This window comes from Arvicola amphibius, chromosome 5 (genome assembly GCF_903992535.2).
Source record: "Arvicola amphibius chromosome 5, mArvAmp1.2, whole genome shotgun sequence".
In the NCBI taxonomy this organism is placed as follows: Eukaryota; Metazoa; Chordata; class Mammalia; order Rodentia; family Cricetidae; genus Arvicola; species Arvicola amphibius.
In genome coordinates, this window is record NC_052051.1 from 57,437,256 (window position 1) to 57,465,062 (window position 27,807).

The 27,807-nt window shown below is 45.1% G+C and overlaps 1 protein-coding gene across 1 annotated transcript in view; it reads left to right on the forward strand.

Annotated features, from left to right (window-relative positions):
* Positions 1-14,044: 14,044 nt before the first annotated feature.
* Positions 14,045-27,807, forward strand: part of Fsip1 (fibrous sheath interacting protein 1) — a 126,025-nt gene continuing 112,262 nt past the window's right edge. Inside the window, exons 1-4 of the mRNA XM_038331645.2 lie at positions 14,045-14,170; positions 15,518-15,698; positions 17,711-17,865; positions 19,234-19,333. Coding sequence (XP_038187573.2) covers positions 14,045-14,170; positions 15,518-15,698; positions 17,711-17,865; positions 19,234-19,333 — 562 coding nt within the window. The remainder of the gene's footprint in view (positions 14,171-15,517; positions 15,699-17,710; positions 17,866-19,233; positions 19,334-27,807) is intronic.

The following is a 27,807-nucleotide window of genomic DNA, read 5'->3' on the forward strand; positions in this document are numbered from 1 at the left end:
GCCTGGCCGCTGGCCACGCAGCTCTTGGCAGAAGGGAGACCTGGCGTCCGGTGATGTAAGATGCAGAAAGTGGTTTTGTGTGTTTGTAGGTTGAGTCCCGGGAACATAAAACATAAATTAGGACAGTAATTCTGGTTTGTCTATTCTGATAAAAATGAAGAGAAAACAAAGCAGACTCCATTAAATAAGGAGTTATGACCAAATACGCAAAAGGCCTAAAAGTACAAAATCAACATTTATCAGGACGGCTCGCTCCTACTTCACACAGTATGAGTTCAGAGAGAAACAGTATTTTGAATGTAAACTATGAAAAAGGACCCTTAAGAGACAATGCAAGCTGTTTAAAAGGCCAGGATGGGGCAGCCTGGCCTTGACTAATGAGCAGGTCTCTGTGGCTATTATTATTTTTTTCGGAGATGTTACCCCGAGAAAAATTATCTCTGTGCATGGCTGCTTAAGACCTCGGGGCTGGTTTTCATATAGACTCACCACGCTACGCTAATTGCTCTCACTTCCTTAACTTTATATTGCGCCAAGTACAGAGGTTTATGCTAGGGCCACGCTCTCCATAACATATCGTCTCTTCATTGAATTACAGTTGATGGTTGATTTTGTTTGTCAACGTGACAGGATTTAGAGGCAGTCACACAGGAGAGAAACCTCTTAAGGCTGTTGAGGGGGGGACAATTCCAGGACGGTTTAGCTGCAGGTGGGGAGCTGTACCCCGAATACAGGGAACACCACTCCATGGTCTGGGACACAGACTGAACAAGGAGGAGAGGGGCTATGGAGCACCAGCCTTCGTTTCCCCAACTTCCTGACCGGGAAGAAGGCTATGTAACCAGCTGATTCGCCCTCCAGCTGCCACAGGCTTCTCTGCCATGATAGAGTGTATAGCCTCAAACCAGGAACCTAAATCAATGCTTCTTTCCTTAGGTTGCTTTGACCTGGTGTTTTTTCATAGCAACTAGGCAAAGTAACTATCAGAGAACCCAAGCTGTATTTTAATATGTAGGACAAGCTACGGAACACAAGGGACAAACACACAAAACTCTGATGGGGTTAGTTCCATTTTGGATTCGAAGGCAAGCTTACCAGTAGGCTAGATGCAGGCGGCCTGGCACCTATGTTGGTGTTCAGCCCAGGGTTGATAGCTGCCTTGAAATCACCAATCTTCCAATCTTATCCCTAGTAATGGCTGTCTCATCAGCCCACCCCCAGCAGTGGGAGATACCAGGAGCAGCACCGAGCAGTCTCAGCTGGCTTCAGTGAGGGACCTGCAGCTTGCCTAAGGGAAGTTTCTGACAACTCTTTAATACTGTGCAGGTACAGGGTTGTGTAGGTGGCATGACTTTGGAGCTAGCAACGTGAGAAAGTTAAGCAGGGTGCCACTGAGCGGACCCCCTCAGAGAAGAGAAGCATCTATCTGTCCCTTTCTCTGAAGGAGGCACTGGGCCAGCTGCTCTCTTGGGGGCAGAGTTAAGAGGATCTTCCCCAGCCCCAAATCGCAGCAGGTATCAGAACATAGCTTCATCTTCATTTGTGATTTCTCTCTCTCCCCTTTTCTCTCTTTTTAAAGATTTATTTATTTATTGTGTATATAGTATTCTGTCTGCATACATGCCTGCAGGCCAGAAGAGAGCAGCACCAGATCTCACTACAGAGATGGTTGTGAGCCACCATACAGTTGCTGGGGAACTCAGGACCTTTAGAAAAGCAGGCAGTGCGCTTAACCACTGAGCCATCTCTCCAGCCCCATTCATTTGTGTTTAAAAACAAATCTCTAGGCATTGCTAAGAGCCCTGACTGCTTTTGCAGGGGACCTGAGTGCAGTTCCCAGCTCCCACATTGAGTTTCTTGTAACTGTCTGTAACTCTAGCTGGGGGTGGGGGGACCAGATACCCTTTCGCAGCCTTTAAGGGTACCCACAAGTGCGTGAGTGCACACTCATTTCTACACACACACACACACACACACAAATACATCAATTAAAATAGAAACCCTTAGAAACAAACCTCTGGAACTTACAGCTCTACTTCTTTGTGTGTGTGTGTGGGGGGGGTGGGGACGGTGGTGAGCGCACATCTGTGAGAACCAGTGTGTGCTAGTTGTTATCGTTTCCACCATCTGGCAAGCCCCACTCTGACAGTCACAGCCCCTGAACAAGGTCACGTGACAATGCGTGCCCTAACTCCTTTCACTTAACAAAAACAAAACAGAAAAACCAAAGGCATCATTATGGTTTTGGAACAACAAGCACTGAAAAGCATCGAGCCAAAAAAAAAAAAAAAAAAAAAACCCAAAAAACTCACCATTGACCAGGACCTGATTCCATGTAGGCATCTACAGTGGACAGGAAGAAGAAAGAAGGTGCAGAATGAGGGAAGTGGGAGGGGCGAAACATTTCCTGTGTCCTACCTTTCTGTTTACCTGCTGCCCTGGAGAGCCCCCGTGGGCGCCATCTCTAGGAGCCACACATCTGGCAGTGTGGCGCTCTCCCAGATCTCTCTGGGCGCAGGGCCCCACCACTCACCGTCTGAGCCATGAGCTCCCATCACTGTTCCCCAACAGGCTCAGGGTTCAGCTGCCCCGGATCACTACAGTACTAGCTAAAATACAGGCTCCTATGTGGTACCCGGACCTGCAGAGTCAGGTTTATAATAAAAACTCAGAGAGAAACTGGGGTTCAACCTGAAGGTCAGAAAAGCAAAACAGTTAGTCACTGGCTCTTACCTTGACCTCAGTCTGAAATGGTGATCTTGCCTCCAGGGATCTCAGAATGAGACTGTGTCTGAGAGCTGTCTCCTCCCGTTTTATATTCCTCCCTAGGGCTAGGATTAAAGGCATGCACTGCCTGGCTTCTACGGTAACTCCTGTGGCCAGTGGGGCTAAAGGGGTGTGTTACCACTGCCTAATCTATAAGGCTGACAGGTGGGGCTGTTTTACTCTGATCTCAGGCAAGCTTTATTTATTAAAACACAAATGAAATACCAATACAGGGTGAGACAAACACACCCCATAGAGATCCTCGCGCACCACTGAGAAGCCACTGGCAGCAGGTTTAGTTCAGTTTTAGTTGTTAAAAATGATACCATAAAAAGATACTCAACCAAAAGGCATTTTACTTGGAATAAAATGAGACGTTACCTGGGCTTCATTCTTTTAGACCTGATTTACTTCCCAGTTCACCTTGGCTTATGTGGGTGGCACTGTGGATATGCTGGACTAGAACGTGCTGGAAGTTAGTATAAAAAAGAGGAAGTAGAATAAAACATACCCTTTGCACATCTGCTGTTTTTATATAAATAAGTGAGAATTTCCTGTTTTTCTGAATCATCAAATGGTTTCTATTATCTATTTATAATATTTACTACTATTTTTAGTTCTAATTTTCACTTCTCCCGTTTGAATGGCTATTTAAAGATACACCCAAGCACAGTTCAAGGAACCTGAGGTTTCAGTCCAGTGGTCTCTCAAGTCACACCTAACATCCAAGGGAAGCAAGCGCCTTTGAAAGGCAGAGGCAGTCATTTCAACAGATAACCAGCGCCATCTAGTGGATCTAAATAAATGTCAACTTTAGACTTTCGCACAGGCCGAGACTGTCTTTTAGACTCTTAGGGCAGGTTAGTTCTGATGCGACCTGGGAGGAAAAAAAAAAAACCCAAAACCTAATTTTTTTGATGCTCACCTTCTCAAATATAAATCTGCACGATAATTATTCCAACTAGGGGGATATGGGATATGAGCAATGAAGAATCTGAGACAAGTCCTAAGCGTTCCACAAATGTCATTTTCAATAATGCTAAGCACAGACTCGTGGGAGGTGTAGTTTGGCCGTGGCACACACTAATAATAGCCCCTTCAAAGGAAATGGCTTTTGAATTTGCTCTGTGATGCTCTCCCAGCACACTGTTACACTTGGTAAAAGCTTATGGTAAGACGAAGGAAACTGGGGCACTACATCTGGTAAGCTACAGCCCCAGATGGAACACAATGTGGGCTTTTTCTCAGTCCTTCAAAACTGACTCCACTCAGAAGGAAAGTGTCAAGAGCGGGGAGAAGCGGGAAACAAAAACAAAATCTGACTCAAAATCAACACTGCCATATGTCCCCCAACCTGGAATCAGACCAGGGGAAATTCAGCTTTAAACACGTTCATCCTACAAAAACTCTTTCTGAATTCTCCTGCAGGTACACCGCTCTCCAGGGAGTATCGGCAGGATGCAGAACTGTAGAAAACACAGCTAGAAAAAGATGACACTTCCTGTCCTCTTTGAACGTTAACTGTTTTTGAGAGCATCACCCTCAATATGACACAGAAGTACATGCAAAAAAAAAAAAATTAAGAACAAATACGTAACAACTCCAGTTTGTTAAAGTTTGCTCTCAGGCGCCACACAGACTCTGAGCAGTTTGCAAAATGAGAACAAAAGGCGGGAAATAAAGTGAGAAGACCTATAAAGACAGAAATGAACTCATCAGGACTGTTTTATGCAATATGATCAGTAAGGACTTAGTGTGGGATGACGACAGAATGAGAGGCACACCTTTTACTTCCATTTGGTTTATTTATTTATTTCTTTTTCATTGTGTCTCCGCGGCCCCAGGCTGGGCACGGCCACCCGCCCCCCCCCCCAGGCCACCGAGAACTGCTCTACCCCTCCGTTCTGGCCACCGGGAGCAGCTGAGCTCAAGGCGGGCAAAGCTCGAGGGGACTTCCATTTGGTTTATACAGCTCTCGTGTTGCATATATTTTAAAAGGCAACTGTTTAAAAAGGGAAAACACCAGAGATCATACGCAGTCTTCAGAGCTCTGTATTTTCCGTGTTTCCTTCCTCTGTCACATCACTAAGAAATATGAAAAAATTTTAATGGGCCTCATTAAGCACCCAATATAAAAACTGGAGAAAGGGGTTGGGGACATGGCTCAGCAGGTAAAAAAAAAAAGCACTCGCCGAGTGTGAGGACCTGGGTTCATATCCCTAAAGCCCCATAAAAGCTGGAGGGGGTGATAGACATCTGCAAGCCCAGAGCTCTTCTGGGGAGATAAGGGGTGAGAAAAGGAAAATTCCAGAAAGTTCATGGGCTAGCCAGTCTTAGTCTCATTTATCCCATGGAAAGACAAAAAGAGATTCTGTGGAAGGTGGAGACTGACACGAGATTGTCCCTTGTTGACAGAGGTTTCTGTCCCGCCGGGTCCCGCAGCTGTTCATCCCAGAGAAATACACAGAGGCCCACATTAATTATAAACTGGTCGGCCTATTAGCGCAGGCTTCTTATTAACTCTTATATCTTACCCATAATCCTTATCTGTGTTAGCCATGTGGCTTGGTACCTTTATCAATGAGGTATTCTCATCTTGCTTCCTCTGCATCTGGGTGAGGACTGAAGACTGAGCTTTCCTCTTCCCAGAATTCTCCTGTTCTCGTCTCCCCGCCTCCACTTCCTGCCTGGCTACTGGCCAGTCAGCGTTTTATTAAAAATAATACAAATGACAGGATAAAAGACCATTGTCCCACAGCAGTCCCTGACCTCCACACCCATATTGGCACACCTGGGTCGCACACGCGTATGTGTATTACATAGTCCTTCACATAGTAGACATACTTGCACATGCACACACACAAAGAACAGTGTGTTGGCATGTGGAAATCTACCTACAGCTACTCAAGAAGCAATTTGTGGTCCAGGAGCCCTGATGGCACCTGTGACAGTCCCACCTGAGACCTGATCAGCATTTTATCAAGATCATCCATTGGATGATGTATTTACCATTAAAGGTGGAACAGGCAGTGTTGATTTCTGACATCTTTGTTCTCAGCGCAGCCCTGGTATCAGGAGTCTATGCAATGGTGAATCTAATGTGCATCGGGGACCAGAACTGCAAAGCCCGCCCAACCTCATTTCCCAAGTGCGGACATGGTGGCTCATAAACATTTGCGAATTTATCTAAGGCGATCCAACTATTCAATAGTAGACTCCTAATAATGCTACTTTCTTCCTTATTAAAAACTTTTTTTCATTTCTTATTTTATGTGTATGGATGGTTTGCCTGCAAGTATATCTGTGTATTACTTGTGTGCAGTGCTTGCAGAGGCAGAGAGGGCATCAGATCCCACAGACTGTTGTAAACCTATAATGATACTTTGTTTATGATCTAACAAATAAACCTTGCCTGAAGATCAGAGTGCAAAGGCTAGCCACACTAGTCAGCCATAGAGGCTGGGCAGTGGTGGCCACACCTTTAATCCCAGCAGCCACACTAGTCAGCCATAGAGGCTGGGCAGTGGTGGCCACACCTTTAATCCCAGCAGCCACACTAGCCAGTCATAGAGGCTGGGCAGTGGTGGCCACACCTTTAATCCCAGCAGCCACACTAGCCAGTCATAGAGGCCACCTGTTGGTTGTGCACACCTTTAATTCCAGCTCTAGATAGGAGTATAAGGCAGGTTGAGAACAGGAACTTGCTCTCTTTTCAGCCTGAAGATTTCATAGAGGTTAGAGCTCTCTAGTGGTTGGCTGCTTTGTTTTTCTAATCTTTCATCTTGAACCCCAATATCTGCCTCTATGTTTTTATTAGTAGTGTTACATAAGCCACCATATGGATGCTGAGGACTGAACCCCAGCCATCTTGAAGAGCAGCCAGTGCTCATAACCTCTGAGTCATGTCTCCAGCCTTTCCTCTTTATTAAAACATTTAAAAAGTCGGTGTCACAGTTTGGATAACTGTCCCCTAATGGTGCCAATGCTTGTTGCCAGCCTGTGCTGCTATTGGGAGATGCTGCAGCCTTTTTGTGAGGCAGTTGCATGGGATAGTTAGGTGACGGGGGAGGAGGGGACAGTCTCCTTGTCTTATCTGCTCAGCTGTCATCAGGAAAGCTGGCCTGTTTACCAGAATTTCCCCCATGACAGACTGTGCGGCCAAAGCCCAAAGAGAAAGGGCCAAGTGACCATGAACTGAAAACGCCAAAAGCATGCTCCAAAAATCCAAAAAGCTTTCTTCTTTGTAAGTTCATTCAAAGTGTGATTTTAGATGATTATGTCTTGGGGCAACAGGGCCTTCTCAGGAAGCAAGACACATAGGCAGCTGGGAAGCTGTATTCCAGGTAGAGGAACTAGGGAGCTGGTGTGTGTGTGGGGGGAGGGGGCCTGCACAAGCAGGCCCACTTCTGTGTATGTGTGTGTATGTGTGTGTGTGTGTGTGTGTGTGTGTGCTGGAGAGACAAGTTGTGTTTCCAAGTCCCTGACAAATACTGACCTTTCACATGGAGAGACAGGAAATCGGAACCCCAAGGTCTTGTTTCTCTTTTCCTTTGGTGCTGGTATCAAAGCAGGCTAAGCACACACAGGTTAAGTACAGAGCCTACAATTAAATTACTCTTAAAATACCTCCAACTTTTGTATTCTTACCATTATGATCCCCAAAGCATGTGTTCAAACAATAAGAACTATTAGGGCTGGAAATATTGCTCAGAGGTTATACATTTGCCTCCTCGTATGTGTGTGCAAAGAAAACAAAGCTGTCTCCAGCACCCCAAGGACAACAACACCAAAATACAAAGGAAGAAAAACCCCAAATCCATATTATTAAATTTAGAAGAGTTTGGAAGAATTATAAATTATATTCAAATTCTGGAAAATGCCGAGACCATTACTAAGTAGTATTTGAATAATAAAATATTAACTAAGAGACAACTGATACCAAGGCCAAAGGATGTAGCATTTTTGAGGGGAACAGAGGACACAGAATTATACTTTAGGTCTACTGAACCAGGTTGTCCCTGAGCAGTATCTGTTAAGGCGAGCACAGGTGAGGTGTTTTTGTTTGTTTGTTTGTTTAATAGGTGACCTCCACAAACAATAGTTTGTGGAGGCAGTTAATTGGTGAGGCATTTTGATTAGTTAGCTAACTAGGTAAGTCCAGGTGAGAAATGCTGAAGGCACCGTGGACTCTGTTTTCAATTGCTTACCCAGCTCTGCTGGACCATTTTGTGTCTGGCTGTTCACAGATGGGCAGTCCTCTCCCCGTATGTGGTCTCCACTTTAGACAGGCAACCTTAGCTACATCTTTGTCCTTGCTTTTGGTACTGCCATGGCTCGTACACAGGGCCTCTCACCTGCAGTGAGGTACATGGCCAGTCCAGTTACTCATTTTTTCCACATAGCATGTTAATCTACCAGTCAATACCATGGATTGAAAATTGTGAAGGTTAGGAATCCCAGTATTTTGAATCCCAAACTCATTATTTCTTCATTCTTTTTTAAAATGTATGTATGCATGCATGTATGTATGTATGCATGCATGCATGTATATATGTATGTATGTATGCACATGTGCCATGATGCCCATGTGGAGGTCAGCAGAAACTGAGTGTGAGTTGGTTCTCTTCTACTTTTACATGGGTTCTGGGGCTTGAATTCTGGCTTCCAGGCATGCATAGCAAATGCCTTTACGTGCTGAGCTGTCTCCCTGGCTGGTTTTTATTTCTTGAAACATTGTTTATAGAATTTTTATAATGGATACAATGTATCAGCTTCCTAATGTTATTTTATTCCCAAGAATCATTCAGTTCAAGTTGGGTGTCGTGGTACAGACTTATAGTTCGAGTGCTCAAGAAGCCTACGCAGACGGATGGCGAGTTCCAGAACAGTCTGGGCTACACAAACACACACACACACACACACACACACACACACACATGTGCGCACGCGTGGGGGGGGAGAGAGAGAGAGAGAGAGAGAGAGAGAGAGAGAGAACACTAAAAGTACTCCCTGCTGGCACAGGCAGGGCCCAAATACATATCAGCTCTAAGAAAGATGGGCAGACAAAATCGCATGCCCCTCCCTGGTGTTTCTGCCTGGGTTCCAGGAAGTGGGGACCCCAACTTGTGACTTAGTGTCATAATTTCTGCTCTTGCTTTGGCAGTGGTGCTCTGTGTTCCTTCGGTTACATCTCTATGCAGGCTGCTAAGGGTTAATTCTCATCCAGAAGCAGAATTTTTTCCCATTGTTTTGGATCTCCAAACTTTAAGAAAAGGGGGATTTGGAAAAACATAAATTTCCTGAGAAGTCCAGTGGAAATATTAACAGTGAAGACTAGGGCAACATTTATGGGGAAGAGATGGCAAGACTGGAGGGCAACGAGGTAACAGTTTGATCATTAGGACCTGTGGTCAGTGTGAAGATTCTGAGAAAAGGAGAGTCATGGGGAACATGGAGCCAAGGACTGAGGTTCTGAACATACGGTAGGATATTGTGCTTCCAGTATATAGAAGGTGCAAGGGGGTGGGTGGGGAGGTTGAACCAAAGAGACTACAGGTAGATTATTGCAAACAACTAGGCAAAAGTGGGACCACTGCAGGTGTGAGAAGCCTTTGGATTCTGATACATTTGAATGCAGACCAGTTGCATTTATAACACAGGTGCGAGGAAGAAGAATCGGAGACTCGGTGCCAAAGTTGTTGAGTTGAGCCTGGGAGGATGGACTGGCATGGAGAGAGGAGACTATGGGAAAGTGGCTTGATTTTTTTTTTTTTTTTTTTTTTTTTTTGATCTGCTAAGTTTGAGAAGGTTCTCACACAGCTGAGGGGTCATGCGTTACTGAGGTCCGATAAAGGAATGGGGTTCAGGAGAGATGTCTGACCAGATAGAAAGAGGACCAGTAGCACACAGATGGCATTTCCGGCCAGATTTTTACACCCTATTCTATTTTAGGTTACAGCTGTGCTCTTTGGGCAACTCATTTATACTCATTTGTTCTGACAAAAAAGGCTGAAGAAATACTGTCCAAAGGCGGGAGGATTAAGGGGAGCTGGGCGTAAAAACACCTTGTAAACAATTAAGGGCCATTCAAACCGGAACACAACAGGTGTTGCAAAGTCCCGGGGATGAAGAAAGAACACCAGTTTGGTGATCCAGGCAGCGAGTCCTTATGCACTGCGCACAGAGGAATTATGAGTAATTATGAAGGTGTATAAAGCCATGATAATCCTTTATATTTTACTGCAGCTCAGTCCTTACAACACACACACACGCACGCACGCGCACACACACACAGGTGTCCGAATTTGACAAGACTTTCACGTACGACACCTCTGAGCTGCACATCAGTTTTGCAAGGAGGGGATGACAGCGATACGGGAGGTAACTGAGATCTAAGAGGACAACTGGCTTGTAGGACATCCTAGAAGCCGGTCAGAGCCACGTGAACAGCGGGATCCTCGTTCCGGAGTCCAGCCTAAACATTCCTCACCTAGAACATTCAGTAAAGGTTAGAGGCGGCCTTAGTCTCACAACCTCCACCCCCACCGCTTCAGCAATCTTCCTTGCGCTTTCCGGTCCCCAGTGCCCATCTCCGACGGGACAGCCCTTTACACCTATCGCGAGACCGAGAGCGCGCGCTTCTAGTTGCCAGGGCAACAGCGTTCTTCGAGGCCGCGGGTTTGGGACCGCTGAGTCTTTCATCTCCACAGAGGTGGTGGTGGCGGGAAAGACCCGTCCCCTTCGAGGGGAAGTGGATGACGCTCGGATGTCAGCGGCGCCAGTTAGTGCCTAGGCGTCTAGCCTTCGTCCCCACCGGGAAGGTGAGGGACCGCACGGACCACGGGCAGAGGTCGGTAGCTGTGCGGCAGGCACAACAGCGTGCGTACGGGCGGAGTCCTGTCGGGCCTCCACTAGGGGCAGTGGACGGACTCGGTGCCCAGGGGCGGGGCCATCGCGGTGGGTGTGGCCTGCCCGTCCAGGCCATAGAGGGGCGTGGCGTGGGTGGCGTAGCTGTGTCTGGGAGGGACTGTGGAGTCTCAGGGAAATAACAGTCCCAGCTGGAAACTCTGCATTAGTCCATCTTTCTGAACCTTCTTGCCACTGAGGTCTAGAGAACTAGTCAGTAGCTTAGACTGTAAACCGCACATAGTCATGACGCAGAAAAAAAGTGAACATAGGAAGAGGGCTGGCAGACATTGGCCGGGAACTCCGCTTTTCCTATGATGGAAGAAACGTAAACCAAACCTCTGAACATCTGTCAGGCTGGAGAATAGGAACAGGCTTTTCAGACAACCAGATTGGCAACAAATCAATCTAGGGAAACAGGCAGTTTTACCTCATCAGAGCAGATCATGTACTAACTACATGAGCTGATCAAAAAATGGTATAAAACATTGGCATGTATGAGCAACTATTTGCCACCATTAGAACCTGGTCGCATATCTACTTCACTGACTATCATAAGGTGTCTGATATTTTAATTTTGATTCTTTTAATACCCTAAGAAAATGTGCATTGTGTATTTTTAAACGAGGAAATGTCCGGAACAAAAATTCTGTTCGTACCAGTTGCTCTTTTCACAGTAGACCTGCATAAGAGTGATTACTAATAACCACAAGACAGGCAATATTAGGCTGTCCTGAAGTCTCCTCTGCCAAGGAAATTAATCCATTGCTTTTCAGTTTTGCCGTAAGCAAATGTTTAGGTCAAGGGCAGAAAGCATCCACATCCTTTGCACATCCTAAGAATGTGCTGTGGCCCAGCTGCTAGCACTGTTCCCCCGGAAGCTCTTGGGGTTTGTGGGCCTCCACAGACAACATAGCTCTCAGCCCTGTGTCTTCCTCCCTCCTGCTAGGATTGGCAGGTAAGCTCCCCTTACAAAGTTCAATGATTTTCCTAGTCTAGAGTCCCAGAGTCTTCCAATTCCTCCAAAACACAGTCTAGTCAGACCTGCCCCAGAAATAATCCATTCCTTGGTACCAGCTTCTGTCTTCGTTACTTTTCTGTTACTGTAACAAAGCACTATGACCAAGGCAACTTGTAAAAGAAAGCCTTCAAAGGACTTACAGGTTCAGAAGATTCGAGTCCATGATGGCAGAGCAAAGGCACGGCAGCAGGAACAGCTGCGAGCCATATCTTGGTCTGAAAGTAGGAGGCAGAGAGAGCTAAGAGGGAATGACAAGAGTTTACTGAAACCTCAAAGGGTACCCCCTCTCTCGCAAAACACCTCCTCCAATAAGGCTACTGCCTCCTAATCCTTCCCAAGCATTTCTACCAATTGTGGACCAAGTGGTTCAACAGAAGAGCTTCTGGGTGGCATTCACATTCAAACCACCACACATGCTGAGCACATCCGTGATTTCTTTGCCAACTACATATTACTTTTAGCAATAGTTTTTGCTTTGATCAAAATAATATGGCCCAAGTGTTAAACTGTGAAGTGGAGTAGAGAAATTCCTGGTCACAGCCTCTGGAGGCCGCCATCTTGAACTCTTAATTATTGTTTTGGCTTTATCAATTTTTGGATGTCCTCTTCAATTTTCTATTATAATGGATTCTTCTACACCCGTCCTTTTGGATACTGTTCCCCACCCCCATACACTCAGTGGCGGCATGATCTTGGTTAAATCCATACTCAGTACTCATATAACCAAGCATACACTCTTTGGTTGCTTTCTTGTACAGCTCTTCATTTTTCACTGGGGATTTCTGTGTGACAAGTGATTCCTTAAGCACATAATACATCTGTAAGCTCCCAGAACAATGGTCTTTATTCTGACTTCTTTTCCAGATGGTCAAATACACAGACAGTCTGTGTCAGTTACATTTTCTGTGAACCATGATTTATTTAATTTGATATGCTTGGGAGGGAACATAATAGTAACAGACCAGACTTTGAAGCAAATGGAAAGATTTCTGGGGCCTTTTAACTGATCCATGACATGGATGGGTCCCTGTGCCCTGGCCTGTTTTTGGATGTGTATTATATTGGCTCTGCCACATGCTTCCACTCCCCACTCCTCTCCGGCTGCAGTAAGTCCTCCTTGACAGGATGCTAAGGGCATAGAAAAAGCATTTGGCCTTTTAGTGACTTGTGCTTTTTGGTGGTGATGTGACGGGGCCAGGGTGATCCATCATCCCACAGTAACCATGTCAGGCCTTTCCTGAGCGAGCCCCGACCCTTTTACACCGTGTGAATAATGTTGACATCAATTGCCCTTTCAGTTGCTGAGCGGGAAGGGTTGGCCAACTCTTCTCTGCAGTCAGCAGCAGTGGCACACGGGGCAGCTGGAGGCCAGGCCATGCCATTCCTCAGTGAGCCCGAGAGCAGCTTCGGCTCGTCAGTGTCGGTGCTTCCTTCCGTGTGCCGAGCCTCTTTGGACTCTGAGTCTGCGGCTCGCACACCGGATGAAAGACAGGCCGCTTTGTAGGATGAGGAGCGCCACTGCAGTCTTAGTGCCTACGTAGCCATTCATAGTTGAGTGGGTTTTCAGTTTCTTCTGATTTCCAGCATGACACTATTCCCCCATCCCCAGAGGATCTGTAAGGGTCGTTATCAAGGGCATGGTTTGGAAGGATCTCTCCACAGTGTGTGTCTTCTCCCGCTAGTTCAAGCCGTTCTGCCCAGTGCGAGCTAGTCTCACTTCCAGACTTCGCACTAGACATACAGTGGCGATGATGAAGACAGCCTGTGGAGAGTCTCGAGCAAAGTGGTTGAGGAGGCGGTTGACAAAGCACAACCAGATAATGCAAGTCTGTCCTGTAATAAAGGCTGCAGGTTTTATTCTCTTGTGCCAGTCAGAAGCAAAACTGCGGACTTCAGGAGGGGGGAGCTGATTAAACGAGGGCTGTGCTGTGGAGGAAAGCGCTCCAAAAAATGTGGCCTATCTGGAGCAGGAAAGGCTGGAAGGAGGGCGAGCCCAGACGAAGGCAGGCAGGAGGCCTTAGCAAGCCCTTATGATGCAGGGGGTTCGGGTTAGAGAGGTGTCCTTGGAGTGTTCTCCTGCGGAAGAGCAAGGTAGCACATTTTTGTTTTTGTTTTCCTGCATCAAGACAGCGAGATGGCGTTCACATCTGCATCCCGCTTTAACTGCGGCCGGTACCTGATGCATAATCCATGTAGGTAAGAATCTCTTGATTACCCTGAGGAACGCTTGCTTACGTATGCGACCGTGGTAGTGAATAGGTTCTGAGTCATTGTCTGGAGGCCTGATTAAGGAGACATTTAGACCTCTAAGTCACTTGCTTCTTAATTCTTTTGGCTTGGTTTAGGATGTCGATGGATATCATAAAGGGAAACCTAGATGGAATTTCAAAGCCAGCCTCAAGTTCACGATCACATCCTGGCAGCAGAAGTTCAAATGCTTCTCTGGAGGTGCTCTCACCAGAACCAGGGGCCTTCAAGGTAATCTTTCATTTGGAAAGGAATAGCGCTCTCTGCCACAACAATTGGGAAGACCAAGGTTGACTCCCATTTGAATGTTGTCTTAGACGATATTCACAGGTTCCTGACTTCTCCGTAGATGGTTCAGGATGAGCACGCTAAGTTCTTTTCTCCTCCTCCCCACTGCCTTCTTTCTTTTTGAGTATGCTTTCTTAAAATCTGCGTTAAACTTCGTTGTGTGTTGTTTGGCTTCATGAGGAAACTTCGTATTCCAGTATCTATTGTACGCCCACTGACATTTACTATGAAAATGACTCAGTATTGAAAAACAGATGGCTCGGGAGGTAAACTGCTCGCTGTGTACTGTGAGCACCTGACCTTGAGCCCCCAGAACCACGTAAATCTGGGTGTGCCAGTGTACAGCTGTACGTCCAGTGCGTCTGTGGTGAGGTGGGGGTGTGTTGGAGACAGGAGAACTCCCCTAAGCTTTTGGCCAGCTAACCTACTGGCCATGGTGCCTAACAACAGAGACCCTGTGTTATGAAGAGACCCTGTGTCCATTTATTCTTATAGACCACTAGTCCATTTATTCTTAGCGTCCCTCCTGGCCTTGAGAGTGGTCCTGGGGCTGCCATCGCTGTGGTGGCATGTCCCACATGTGGGTCCCTCCCAACGGCTGAGGCTGGGGGGGCTGGAGTAGACGGTCCCCCTCCACAATGAGAGTTTCTTTGAGCACTCAGCTCTTCTTGGGTGTGTTCACCTCACTGTGCCTCCCTTTGTCCTGAGTGGATTTTGGAGGTTTGCCAACTGATTTCTCTTGACCCATCCGTGAATGCCTCATTTTGCCCTCTCTCAGGAAAGCACGGCTGGGCCAAACTGCTGTTTTCACAGTGAAGTTTGCTGAAGCGCAAAGGGGAGCGGAAATAAAATAGGCGGCTAAGATTAACCCAGCATGTGCGTCTCATTAGAAGACTCTCATTAGAAACACATCTCATTCACAATTCAGAACCGCTTCTGAGTCCTTCAGCTGGCTCAGCAGTGGGCCAGGGGACGGGGCTGCTTCTGTGGACAGCGGAGAGCAGTGCTCCTGGCTCCTGAACAAGACTCTTTGGGGCCAGTCTCAACTCTTCCCCATTATTACTTAAGATGGGGAGGCAATGGTATCAATTTAATTTTCAGTGAAGTTGCACTTCATTAACGTTTCTAGAACTCCAGTGCTGGTGTGGGTATTTACACATCTCCATACGGGCTTTCATTAATGCTAAATGCTACGATATGTGAAATTTTAAGAAAACATAATATCCTTTTAAGTGTCTTTGAGTATGAGCATTGTAATTTGAAAATTCTTTTGTTGAAAATTATTTTCAGATTGACATCGTAAACAAGTTGAATTCTAATAAGGAGTGCCACTCATCCAGCAGTAGTGTGGAAGGAAGAAGAAATAGTCACGATTGTAAGTGGGCAGACGACTCTGAGCGCCCAGACCCAGCCAGAGGGGGCTCGAATGAAGACCCAGACTTGGCTCAACCGATGGTCCCCGAGCCTTCAGGTGGGGTGATCACTGGGTGATTGGCTGATGATAATCGCAGATATTATATTTAAAATATTAGAACTATACTTTTTCAGCTAAGTATAAGCAAAAAGCAAAAAAGGAGACACCCTTTTGGTAAAAAATTAATCATGTTTTTTAGTCTTTAAATACATTTAGATATATAACAAAACATGTTACTTCATAAGATTATTATTTTGCTCATATTACATTCATTAAGGGGGAGTATTTCTGTATTGTATGGCGTGGTTCACAGGTCAGTTTTGATGGCTAATGTTGCAGAATAAGATGTGTTAGTCCATTTCTAAGTACCCGTTAAGGGTAATCCCAGTGATGACAACTAATCCTGATATCTCAGGAGCTCTTTTTCTCATGATATTGAACTAATTCTGGTCAGACTGGGTTAGAACAGCCATTCTCAGTTGTGAGGTGCAGACCTCTGGGGATGTGGTGTCTCTGAGACTCGCAGAGACCCTGTGAGGTGAACACCATTTTCATCCTACACTGAGGTGCCATCTGCATTTGCTCTGGGAGTGATAATCCAGAAGTAATGGTGAGTTGGCTGCTTGGGCTGAACTGCCAGTCCAGACCATGGCACCAAATTGTATGGGGCTGCAGTTGTTAAACAGCTCAGGGGGCTGCTGGAATTAGCTAACTGGCTGTGCCCAGCATCTCTTTATAGATTTTTTTCATATTGTGTGAGTTTGTTTAAAATACGACCTGGTGTATGGACTAACTGTGGACCGTGAGCCTGGGAATCCAGGACTGGTGGCTGGGAATTAAACTAGAAGCTATTATATTTGAAGTTTGCAAGCAGCAGCATCTTAGCAACCAGGTAGATGTTCTCTTTTGATGTCGTCCCTCTTTTTCTCTTAAAAAGCTAGAGATGTACACTATAGGCAAACATCACTGACTCTGGGCTCTCACTTAGCATGACGCTCCTTTTCAAATGATCTGACCTGGGAGTTCTAAGACTTAGTATTGGAGCATTGGCACCCATTTCGAGTTTGTCAGTTTTCACAGGGGGTAACTGACGGGGTAGCCGGTAGCTAAGTGCTCGCACTATGGAGTCAGACACATGTGGGTGGAGCTTACTGTTTTGTTTACTAGTGAGAACACTTTGGATATGCATGTAATTCAGATACAAATTTGTCTGTTTACTAATTAAAAGGAAGAGAGAATGCATTGGGCTGCATGAGACTGGTCAGGGCATATGAGTAAATCACTTTGCATTGTGCCCATTGGGCAAGCTACCCATGACAGGTGCTGTGATTATTGTTATCATTAGTTGTTACGTTGTCAGTTAAGCCCCAATGAGAAAACCTCTAAAGTCCTTCATTTCAAATAAGATATCACCTGTTATCGTCTTGCCACAAACATTTTTGTGCGATTCAGAAAACCAGAGAGAGAGAGAGAGAGAGAGAGAGAGAGAGAGAGAGAGAGTGAGAGAGAGGAGAGTAGAAAAGGCATGTCTGTGGATGTGGAATCAGTGTGTTTACCCATTCTGTTTGAATACCTACCCCGCGTGACGTCACTCAGATGTACTGCCCTCTGCTGGAGTTCTCTGGTACAGGTCTCCTCTCAGTCTGAAACAGTTTATGGCTCAGTCTTTGGATTTTGCAGGTTTGGATATAGACAATCTAGCAGGATGGAGGAGAAACAACTTGGTACTTAAAATCATAAGAGAACCACTTCTGTGCCCAGCGCCATAACTTATTACCCCTTTAAAGGGTCCAGCGGTCCCACTGTAGAGCAGAGATAAATGTCTGCCTCTCATTGTGATCGAACGGTTCTATGAGAAGACGCTCAAGAAATCACTTTGTCCATGAAGTTTGTACTTGATACTAAATGTATTAGGTGTTACCATTGACCATCGGTATTGATACTAAATGTATTGGGTGTTACCATTGGCCATTGGTATTGGCTGAATGAAAGAATGAGAAGTAAAATCACAGCAAAACTTTGCTGTTTTACCAAACCTTACATCAATTTCTCCCTTTAACACAATGCAGGTGATCCCAAATTGGAAGAGCCAGATGCTCAGCTCCAAAACGCTATTCGTAAGATGCACAGACTCGATAAGATACTGGCCAAAAGACAATGCAGAGAGAAGGAAGTTAAAAAGCAAGGTGCAGAAATGAGGATTAAGCTGTGGGAAGAACTCAAGGTGAGAACTGTAAGTCAGTTTCCTCGAATAGTAAGAAAAGTGTGGCCTGTGGTGGTGCTGATGTGGTTCTGCCTTATTGATATGTTTCGCAAAAGTGGTGGCAGTGTGCGTGTGCGTGCGTGCATGTGTGTGCGTGTGCACGTGTGCGTGTGTGTGCGTGTGTGTGCATGTGTGTGTGTGTGTGTGCCTGCGTGTGTGCGTGTGTGTGTGCGTTGGGATGGATATTTTCTGGAGTCAGAGAGGATAATTGATCTGTGACATTTCAGCCTTCTGGTCCTGCTCTGGCACACTCATTACCTGTGGGCAAGCCCAGCAAACCTCTCTTGCTAGCATCTGAGTAGGAAGGGATGTGATGGTGATTTTTATCAAAGATGTATGCCTGCTTTTTCTCCTTTGAGTTTATAGTTTGGAAAGAAATAGACAAGCACTCACAAAACATTAAGTCATTATTGGTGTTGTTGATTAAGTAACCCTTTGGGACAAATGAGTTGCAGGGCTCCCTACATGACGTGCTGCCCAGACTCTCCTGAGAAGTTACAACCGTGCTCTATTTGCCTCCCTGTTGTCGCATTTCTGGAGCCTGATTTCAGCTTTCCATGGCCTTCGCTGGTCTCTTGTTCTCCACAGCACCGAGAGGCTGCAGTTGAACAAATGTCGGCACAGTCTTGGAGCCGCTGACTCAGGGGAGAGCAACTGTGAGCGAGGGGTTCTGTGGGAGCACACAGCCCTTGCTGACAGCCATCCTGTCACGGGCTGGCCTCAGAGGACGCTCCCTCGGCAGTAAGAGTCAGAATGGAGTGAGCAGGGATGCGTTTGTATGGGCCTCCTAGGAAGATCATCTGGGTGGGCAGAGAAACTGCTGCCAAATTTAAACAAGAGGATGATTTTACATAATTTAGCAGCAAAAGTGAGTCTGTTTTCTGCTGAAACACGAAACAAATTTTAGTTTGTATTAAACTAAGAATTACAAATAGAAGCACAATAAAACATGAGGACAATTTTGAAATTTCAATTTGGTGAGATACCTGTGGATAACTCAGCACACACACACACACACACACACAACTCAATATATATCTGTATGTACCTGTGCATCTCTCTTTATATATACAGATACACATGCATATATATACATGTATATATAAAGATACTTTAAACAATAACACTATGTATGTAAGTTCTTTTCTGGGAAAGCCTACTGATGACATTTTTGAGAAACAGGAAATAGTAGCAGAATTCCTAGGCAAAGGAATGCAAATGAGTGACCCCTCTGTGTACATACCCAACTGAGAACTGGGATGGAATAAGAACTGGCAGGTATTTTTACTTTTCTTTTTAATATTTAAACTTAAATTGTTCTTCCATCAGTCTGCAAAAAGTACTGAAGACTTGGAAAATGAAAATGACGAGGAGTTGGAAAACATGAAAAAATTTTTGTGTTTGACTTCGGACTCTGCAGGAACAGCTGGTAAGAAGAGGGAGGCCACTAGTGTCTTATCCCAGGTTGGCATATGCTGCCCCTTTTCTCTGTGAGTTGGCTCCTTTCAGAGGAAGAAATGATCACATTAGATAGGATTGGAGGGAAGTGTCTGAGGGTATGTCTGTTTTAGTGTTTTCAGGGTTGTATCTATCTACAGGGGAGAGAGGGAGAGAGCAGAGGAAACCCTGAAGCTGGCTGGGGGTGTCTTTGCATTCATTTCCTGTCCCTCTTAGATCCTCTAGAAGCTACTTCATGCCCTCAGTCCTCTCCCTGCTGAGGTCTTGTTAACAGATGTTTCCTTTCTGCCTGCCAGTTCTCAAATAACCAACCGATAGCTGAGGCTTATTCCTAACTAGCTCTTACACTTTAAGTTAACCTATAGTCTTATTTACACTTTGCCACATGGTGGTACCTTTATTAGTATAACACTTTCATCTCCTGCTCCCTCTGTGTCTGGCTGGAGAGTCCTCTGACTCCATCCTTCTCCTTCCCATCATCCTTAGTTTGGTCACCCCACTGATACTTCCTGCCTGGCTACTGGCCAATCAGCGTTTTATTGAACAAATTTGAGTGGCAAATCTTTTCAGTGTACAAGAGGATTATTTTACAGCAAGGTCTCACTAGGGATCTCTCAGTCCTGCTCAACCCCTTTGTAAAAATCTATTGCTGGCTTGCCTATTTCTTGTTATTCCACAGCCCTACCTTTGGAGGCCAGCTAGTTTGCTTCTTTCTTTCTTTGATTTTTTTTTGTTTTCCTATCTTTCTTGCCCCCCTTGCCTCTCTCCCTCCCTTCTTTTACAGTAGAATAGTTTCAGAATCCCCTTCCACAGGTCACACAGGTGATATTCCAGTTTTGTGTAGGTAGGGCTGCTCCAAGCAGGGCCTCTGAGTTCTCTGAGAAGGCTGGGTTCCTTTTGTCCTCTACAAAGGGAATGTTTAACATATCAGAACCCCAAATGCCTGATTTGGGCTATTGGAAGAGTTCTGGTGGAGGTGTGGTTTGAGGGAGAAAGTCTCTTCACACTTGCTCCTTTCTGGTCCAGCACCACACCAAGAGCTCAGAACCTTGAGTGATTAGTTTTTTTTTCAGTAAAGAATTTCTTTTATTGTTGTCAGTGTTTCTGCTGAATATATTTCTCCCAGGATGCATCTTTCCTATTCTGTGATGAAATAGCATTTAAGTCTATGGCACTTTGATGTTCCTGCTTAAAGCTTTAGGTATGCTCATTACTTTCGAAGTGAAAGAAAATGAAAATGTCTCCTGATACTAAGGACAATATACTAGAGAAGAATAAATAAATAAAAAGAAATGCCACTATGTGATGTAAAATACAAATTCTAAAATATATTAATAAATATCAGTATTGTATATTTAATATATTTGTAAATATAAATTTTGTTAATAATTCACATTGGGCAACCTGGTTTCCCACTTTATAAACTGCGCAGAGCAATTAGGGTTTACAGTGCACCAAACTTTTCTCCTAAGATCCTGGGTGCTCCGTCTGCATTGCCCCTTCTAGATTGCAGAGCTTCCTTGTCAGTGAACTTTTCCAAGTCTCTGCTGGTTTTAATGAAGGTGATAAAACACACGCTGGCAAAAGGGCAGCCCCTTAAATGACTAGTCCTGGCAAAACGTGACAGCCATCTGCAGAAGAATGAGATTAGACCCATGTCTCTCATCCCACACAAAAATCAATTCAAAGCAGATCCAAGTCCCTAATTTAAACCCACAGCACTGAAACTGCTAGGGACACTTTAGGATACGGGCATTGAAGGAGTGTTCTGAATGGAACCTCAATACCATTGAAAACAGACCCAAGGATTGACAATGGGATTCTGAGAAACTAAAAACACTTGATGGGCCAACGAGATGGCTCTGTGGGTAAAGGCACGTGCTTCCGAACCTGGAGACCTGGGTTCGAGCTCCAGAACCCATGTGGTAGGAGGAGAGAACCGATCCTGCAAGTTGCTCTCTGACCTCCATGTACCACACACACACACACACACACACACACACACACACACACACACACACATATGCACATGAGAAATGAACAAATATATATACAAATAAATTAAAAATCTTTGACACAATGAAAGGAACTAACTACAAACTGAACAGAGAGCCTGCAGACCAGGAGACACTTTTTTTTTTTTTTTTTTTTTTTGTGGCTAGGACAGATATTCTCAAAGGAGAAGTACAAATGACCAGTGTTCAGCATCTTTAATCACTACAGAAATATCCATGAAAATGACTTAGGTTTTCAGTCTCACACAAGTCAGAGGGACTGTCCTGGAGAAAACAAATAACAAGTACTGGTGGTGATGTGGGGAAGGAGGAACTTTACCTCGCTGTTGGCCGGGGTAGAAATTGGTGAAGCCACTGTGGAATCAGGGTGGAAGTGCCTCAGAAAGTCCAACCAGAACTGCCCTACAGCCCAGCAACACCATTCCTAGGCATCTGCCCCAAAGACTCCATATCTTATGTAGAAATACATGCACACTTGCGTCTTCTGCGGTTCTGTTGACAGCAGCAAGAAATGAATCAGTCTAGCTGTCCATCAAAAGGTGAATGGATAATGAAAATGTGGTCTATGCACACAATAGGGTTTTATTGAGCAGAAAAAAAAAAAAAAGGTTTCCAGAAAAGAGCTGATTTCTATGGAAGTCGCCCAGTCTCAGAAAGACAAAGAGTACACGTCCTTGTTCCTATGCTGATCCTAGTCCTACTTTTTATACGTGTGTGTTTATGTGGAGTGAGTGTGTGCAGAGGTCAGGGAACTAGAAAATGGCCCGGGAGAAGGGGAAAGGCAGCATTGACGGGGCAGTTGGGCCGTGTAATAGAACACAGAATGTGAAAGCAGGCCGAGCCGGTGGAGGCATTCTCAGTTAGGATTTCCTTCTTCCCAGCTTGTGTCAAGTCAGCATAAAACTAGCTGGCACACTGTCTATCCATAGGGAGTTTCTGTGTTATTAGGAAAGTAGGGACTTCCCTTGCTGTGACCACAACATTCCACTGGGTGGCAGCATCTAGTCACAACCCGTTCTTAAAGGTGCAAAACTCTTAGCAAGGGACCTAGTTTGTCTTGAAATTAAATTATACACCTACAGTTAGTGCCTCCTGATTCCTAGAGGTCTTCCCTGAGTAACAGGTCCTCAGAGGAGACTCCGTTCTGCCCCGGCAGCAGCTGCTCGCTTTTTCTTCTCTCTTAGGAGTCTGCAACATTTCTCTCCAACACCATTTAGTTTTAGTCTCTCTCTCTCTCTCTCTCTCTGTCTCTCTCTCTCTCTCTGTCTCTCTGTCTGTCTCTCTCTGTCTCCCTCTCTCTCTTTCTCTCTCTCTTTCTCTTCCTGCTATCCTTATTTCCCTATGGTCTAACTGTATTAGATTACCTGTTGCTGTATAACAAATTAACCTCATAACCTGGTATATTAAAAAAAAAATCTTCTCTTAGAATTTCATCCAATTGGAGAAGTGTGGCTGGGCGGTTCTGACGAGGTTTCCTCTTGCCACAAGCTGTTGGCCACCTGAAGGCTCCTGAGAAGGAGCCTGAGGCAACTCCTAAAATCACTCACAGCGCTTCCTGGGAGATCTTAGTTCCCTGCTCACCTTTGATGGACTTAAGTTTCTCATGAATTCCACGAATTCCACTGTAGAATACTTACGCGTCCTTACAACGAGGCAGCTTGTATCTCTTAGTACGGGGAATGAGTACTCAATAGATTGGTTATAGCTAGCATTTCTGTGATTACTAGACAATAGTAAAAAGAATATGGTGTCTAACATAGGCTCTTTCGTGTACCAGGGAATTGGCAGGTTTCACATATTTATTAGCAGATTTATTGATTTAGTAGAGCTCTTTGCTATTGCTACCTCAGTTGGGGATTACTTTAGCATATTTCCCCAAGGTCTAAGTGATATGGAAAAAAAGTTTTTATAAATTTATGATTAACTATATTGTAATTTATAATTATACTTGATTACATATTTTATAATTAATTATATCATGCTATTCATTCTGATTATCTTTACTTGTATGCCTCAGATCTTGTTAATTTTAAACATATCAACCAGAAAAAATGTTAATTTTTTTTGGTCTTCTTCAATAATTGGCTTAGTGTTGAAGATTATTCAACCCATTTCAACAGCTAATTAAATTATTATGGATTTCTTTCTTGATAAAATTAACATTTTTAAGTTAATAGATGTAAATAATGAATCTATCTTTTACTCCTAGGTCAACCCTTCTTGCTTATGGAAGATTATTCTTTTAATTGGTACCAATTTGAATGATTGAATTTATCCAGATTTATTCAGAAGTTTTGTTTCTATAAAGCAGGATTAGAGGCAGAGAGATGGCTCAGTGGATCAAGGTGCTGGCTGCCAAGCCTGATAAACCGAGTTCCATCTCCAGAGCCTGCATGGCTGAAGAAGAGAACGAGCTCCCTTAAGTAGTCCACTGACCTCCACATGTGCACTATGTCTTGAGCATGCCCACACATGTATACACATCTGTGCACATAAACAAACAAATAAGTAAACAAGTAGAAACAAAATGCAGCAGGATTAGGGTGTGTGTGTGTGTGTGTGTACATGTGTGAGCATTTGTATGTGCTTGCACAGATGTTGTAGTGTGAAGGTAGGGATGGGAGTAGTGGGTGTATTTGTGTGTGTGTGTCCATGTGTGAGCATTTGTATGTGCATGTACAGATCTTGTAGTGTGAGCGTGGAATGGGAGTAGGAGGTGTATGTGTGTGTGTACGTGTGTGAGCATTTGTTTGTGCTTGCACAGATGTTGTAGTGTGAGGGTGGGTGTATGTGTGTGTGTGTACATGTGTGAGCATTTCTATGTGCATGCACAGATGTTGTAGTGTGAGGGTGGGTGTATGTATGTGTGTGTACATGTGTGAGCATTTCTATGTGCATGCACAGATGTTGTGATATGAGTGGGAGTAAGGGTTTATGTGCTTTGTTATATCAACTTCAGAAAATGAGTGGTCATGGCCACCCATTTATTTCTATGCTTTGAAACAGTTTACATAACATGGGGATTATCTGTTCCCTGAAAGTCTGAACAATTTCACTGGGAAACCCATCTGGCTCAGATCATCTTAGAGGCATTCTGTGACTGTTTCCTTCCTGGCATCTGTCATGTTCACCGTCCTCCCGTTCACTGGTTCTCTGACTCTTCCCGGTGTCTCTCATGCTCACCGTCCCCCTGTTTCTTCTGGAGTCAGTTTGGGCAGAACTCCCACACTCTAGACTTAAAGTCTCCACGTACACAATAAGAGAAGCCCCACTAACACAGCATCTCAGATCTTATTAGTCATTCTCCGTTTTGTGTGTCTTCTTACTATGTTTAACTTTGTTCTTGGTTTTCCCTACTTGAAAAAAAAAAAAGAGGAAATTAAGAAAAAAACAAGCCTTTTAATTTTAGCATAGCTCCAAATTGGCAGAAAAGTTACAAGGATGGTACAGAGATTTTTTTCTGTCTACACCACCCCCCTTCAGGGGTACCTTTCATGAGTGTGGTATGTTTGATGTGAACCAGGCTTGGTATGATCTTATTAAGAAGAGCCCAACTCTATCCATTTTATTCACATTTCTTTAGTTTTCACCTAATGTTCTTTTCCTGTCCCAGGATCCCACATGTTACATTAGCCCTCCTCCGTTGGCCCCTAGTTGTGGCTGCTCCCTGTTTGAGATGATCTTGGCGGTGCCGAGGCACGCTGGTCTGGCACACTGGTCTGGCACGCTGGTCTGGCATGCTGGTCTGGCATATTGTAGCGTATCCACCAGTTGGAGTTGAGCTCATGATATTCCCATGATCAGACTGAACTGCACACTCTTGGGAGGAGGATGGCGGGGTTAGAGTGCCATTTACATTACGTCACGGTGTTAGCTTGCACACTGCGCTGTCGGTGTACATCCCTCCCTGGTAGCGGCAGAGTTGGTCTGAGATTTCCGTTGTAAAGCCACTCCCTCTCCCTCTGGCCAACTATTGCTTTTATGAGGTAGTGACTGTGCACAGTCTCCATCTGAGGAGGGGGGAGCCATGCTTTGCCTCACCGAGAGCAGACCATGGGCCTACATTATTCCGTGTTATTCTGCAGGGGAGATGGATCTGTTTCTCTTTTACTCACACACATCTGTATCACTATTAGATTGATAATAGTGAGTTTTGGTTTTATACTTTGAGGTGGATTTCAGTGCACTTTATTGGGTTGGCTCCACTCTCCAGTTTTGACCACGTGATGGTCTCTTAGCTGGTACCTGCCTCCCTTTGCCTCATTCCTGTCACTGTGGGATTTGTTCTGTGTCTCTTGCCAGGCATATCTTCTTGTTTTGGTTTCTGACTCTAATATATTTCTCACCCAAGTCTTCGAATCAGTCTTGTCTCCAACGAGCCCTGATTCCGGTCACTGGAGAGTAGCACTTAACATCAGCATCTGGATGCCAGGAGCAATTTCCACTAGGAAAAGAAATGTGTGTGCGTGTGCTAACCCCTTATGGACATGCCTGTAAGTGTGCCTGTGTGTAGTCTTCTCCGTGTGAGCACACACTCATGTGTCTGCCTGTACTCCATCATCCCGCGTGGACCGTGTGACCTAACCCTCTTGCTTATCTGCTGTGTTCTAGCCTTCTCTCAGCCCCGCCATCTCTTTACTTAACTCTTCAGCTGCAGGGCACACAGACAGCGTCGCCAACCCATAGAAGACACTTTAGTCACCTGCAATGTAGTCCTCGCGTTTAGTTCCTGTTGCCTTTGGTTTTTCAGAGACAGAGTTTGGGCACCTCTTCATCTGTTTCTATCTCACAAGCTTGCGCCCCGCAGTTGCTGTACATCTGGATGGTCTCGCCACAGTTCTGCATTCTATACACAGGGTTCCTCAGTCTTGTAGTGAGTTTTCAAAAGATCTACGAACACTGATTTTCGCTCTTTATGTTCTGGTGCTAAATGCTTTTTAGAAAGACACAGTGCCATGCATTCACAATTACTGTGTGATATAGAATAGTTTAACTGCCCTAAAAGAACCCATGTGTGAACCCTCATTCAACTTACCTTCCTTCCCCAACTTTCTAGCTGCCACTAGGTTTTACTTTATTTATAGTTTTGCCCTTTCAAGAATGTTGTATAATTGGAATTTTCAGTGAAAACCTTTCCAGACTTCATTCTTTCATGCCTTTTGCTGACATGGTAGATAGTCTTTTGTTGGTTGTGAATAATATTTCATTCTAGAGATCAATATCTCTTCTAGCTGCATTTTTGTTGCTGTGATAAAATATCCTGACAAAACAAAGTTTAGGGGAGAAAGAATCAGTCCCCAGTCCCCGCTGCAGTCACCACTGTGAGAAGTTACAGCAGCAGAAGCTTGAGGAAGGTAGCCACATCACACCAGGGAGGGGACAGGTGGTCACACCACACCAGGGAAGGGGACTGGTGGTCACACCACACCAGGGAAGGGGACAGGTGGTCACACCACACCAGGGAAAGGGACAGGTGGTCACATCACACCAGGGAAGGGGACAGGTGGTCACATCACACCAGGGAAGGGGACAGGTGGTCACATCACACCAGGGAAGGGGGACAGGTGGTCACATCACACCAGGGAAGGGGACAGGTGGTCACATCACACCAGGGAAGGGGGACAGGTGGTCACATCACACCAGGGAAGGGGACAGGTGGTCACATCACACCAGGGAAGGGGACAGGTGGACACACCATACCAGTGGAGGAGAAATGTATACATGAACCCTCTTGCTTACTTGTGCCCAGCTCGAGTCATCCACTCCAATACAGTTCAGGACCCCCTGCCTAGGGAATGGTGCCGCCCGTAGTGGACTAGGTCTTCTTACGTCAGTTAACATAAGTCAGCACCCCCCCCAGCCCCCCACACACAGACATGTTCATAGGCCAATCCCATGCAGAAAATCCCTTACTGAGATTCTTTCCAGGTGATTTTAGGTCATGAAATTGACAGTTAAAGCTAACCATCCTTTGTTCCTGAGGAGTTATTATTATTATTATTATTATTATTATTGATAGAGATTCTGACTGGAACCTGAGGCTCAGTGATTCATCAAGGCTGACTGGCCAGTGAGTCTCAAGGATCTGTCTGTTTCTGTCTCCCCAGTGCTGGGATTATACCACGACACACAATGTTTTCATCATGGATTTCAGAGACTGCAATGTTTGTGTTTGTGCAGTGGGCACTCCACCACCTGAGCTATCTTTCTGATCCCAAAATGTTTAATTTTATTGAAGAGCAATTTATCAGTTTTAACTTTGTAGCTAGTGTGTAAACCTTGTTTTGAGAATCACTGTGTAGCCTGGTTGGCCTGGAACTTACTGTGTAAACTGGTCTCTAACTCACAGAGATCCGTCCATCTCTGTCTCCTAAGTGGTGGGTTAAAGATGGACATCACCATACCTGGTTTGCCATGTTTTTTTTTAAAC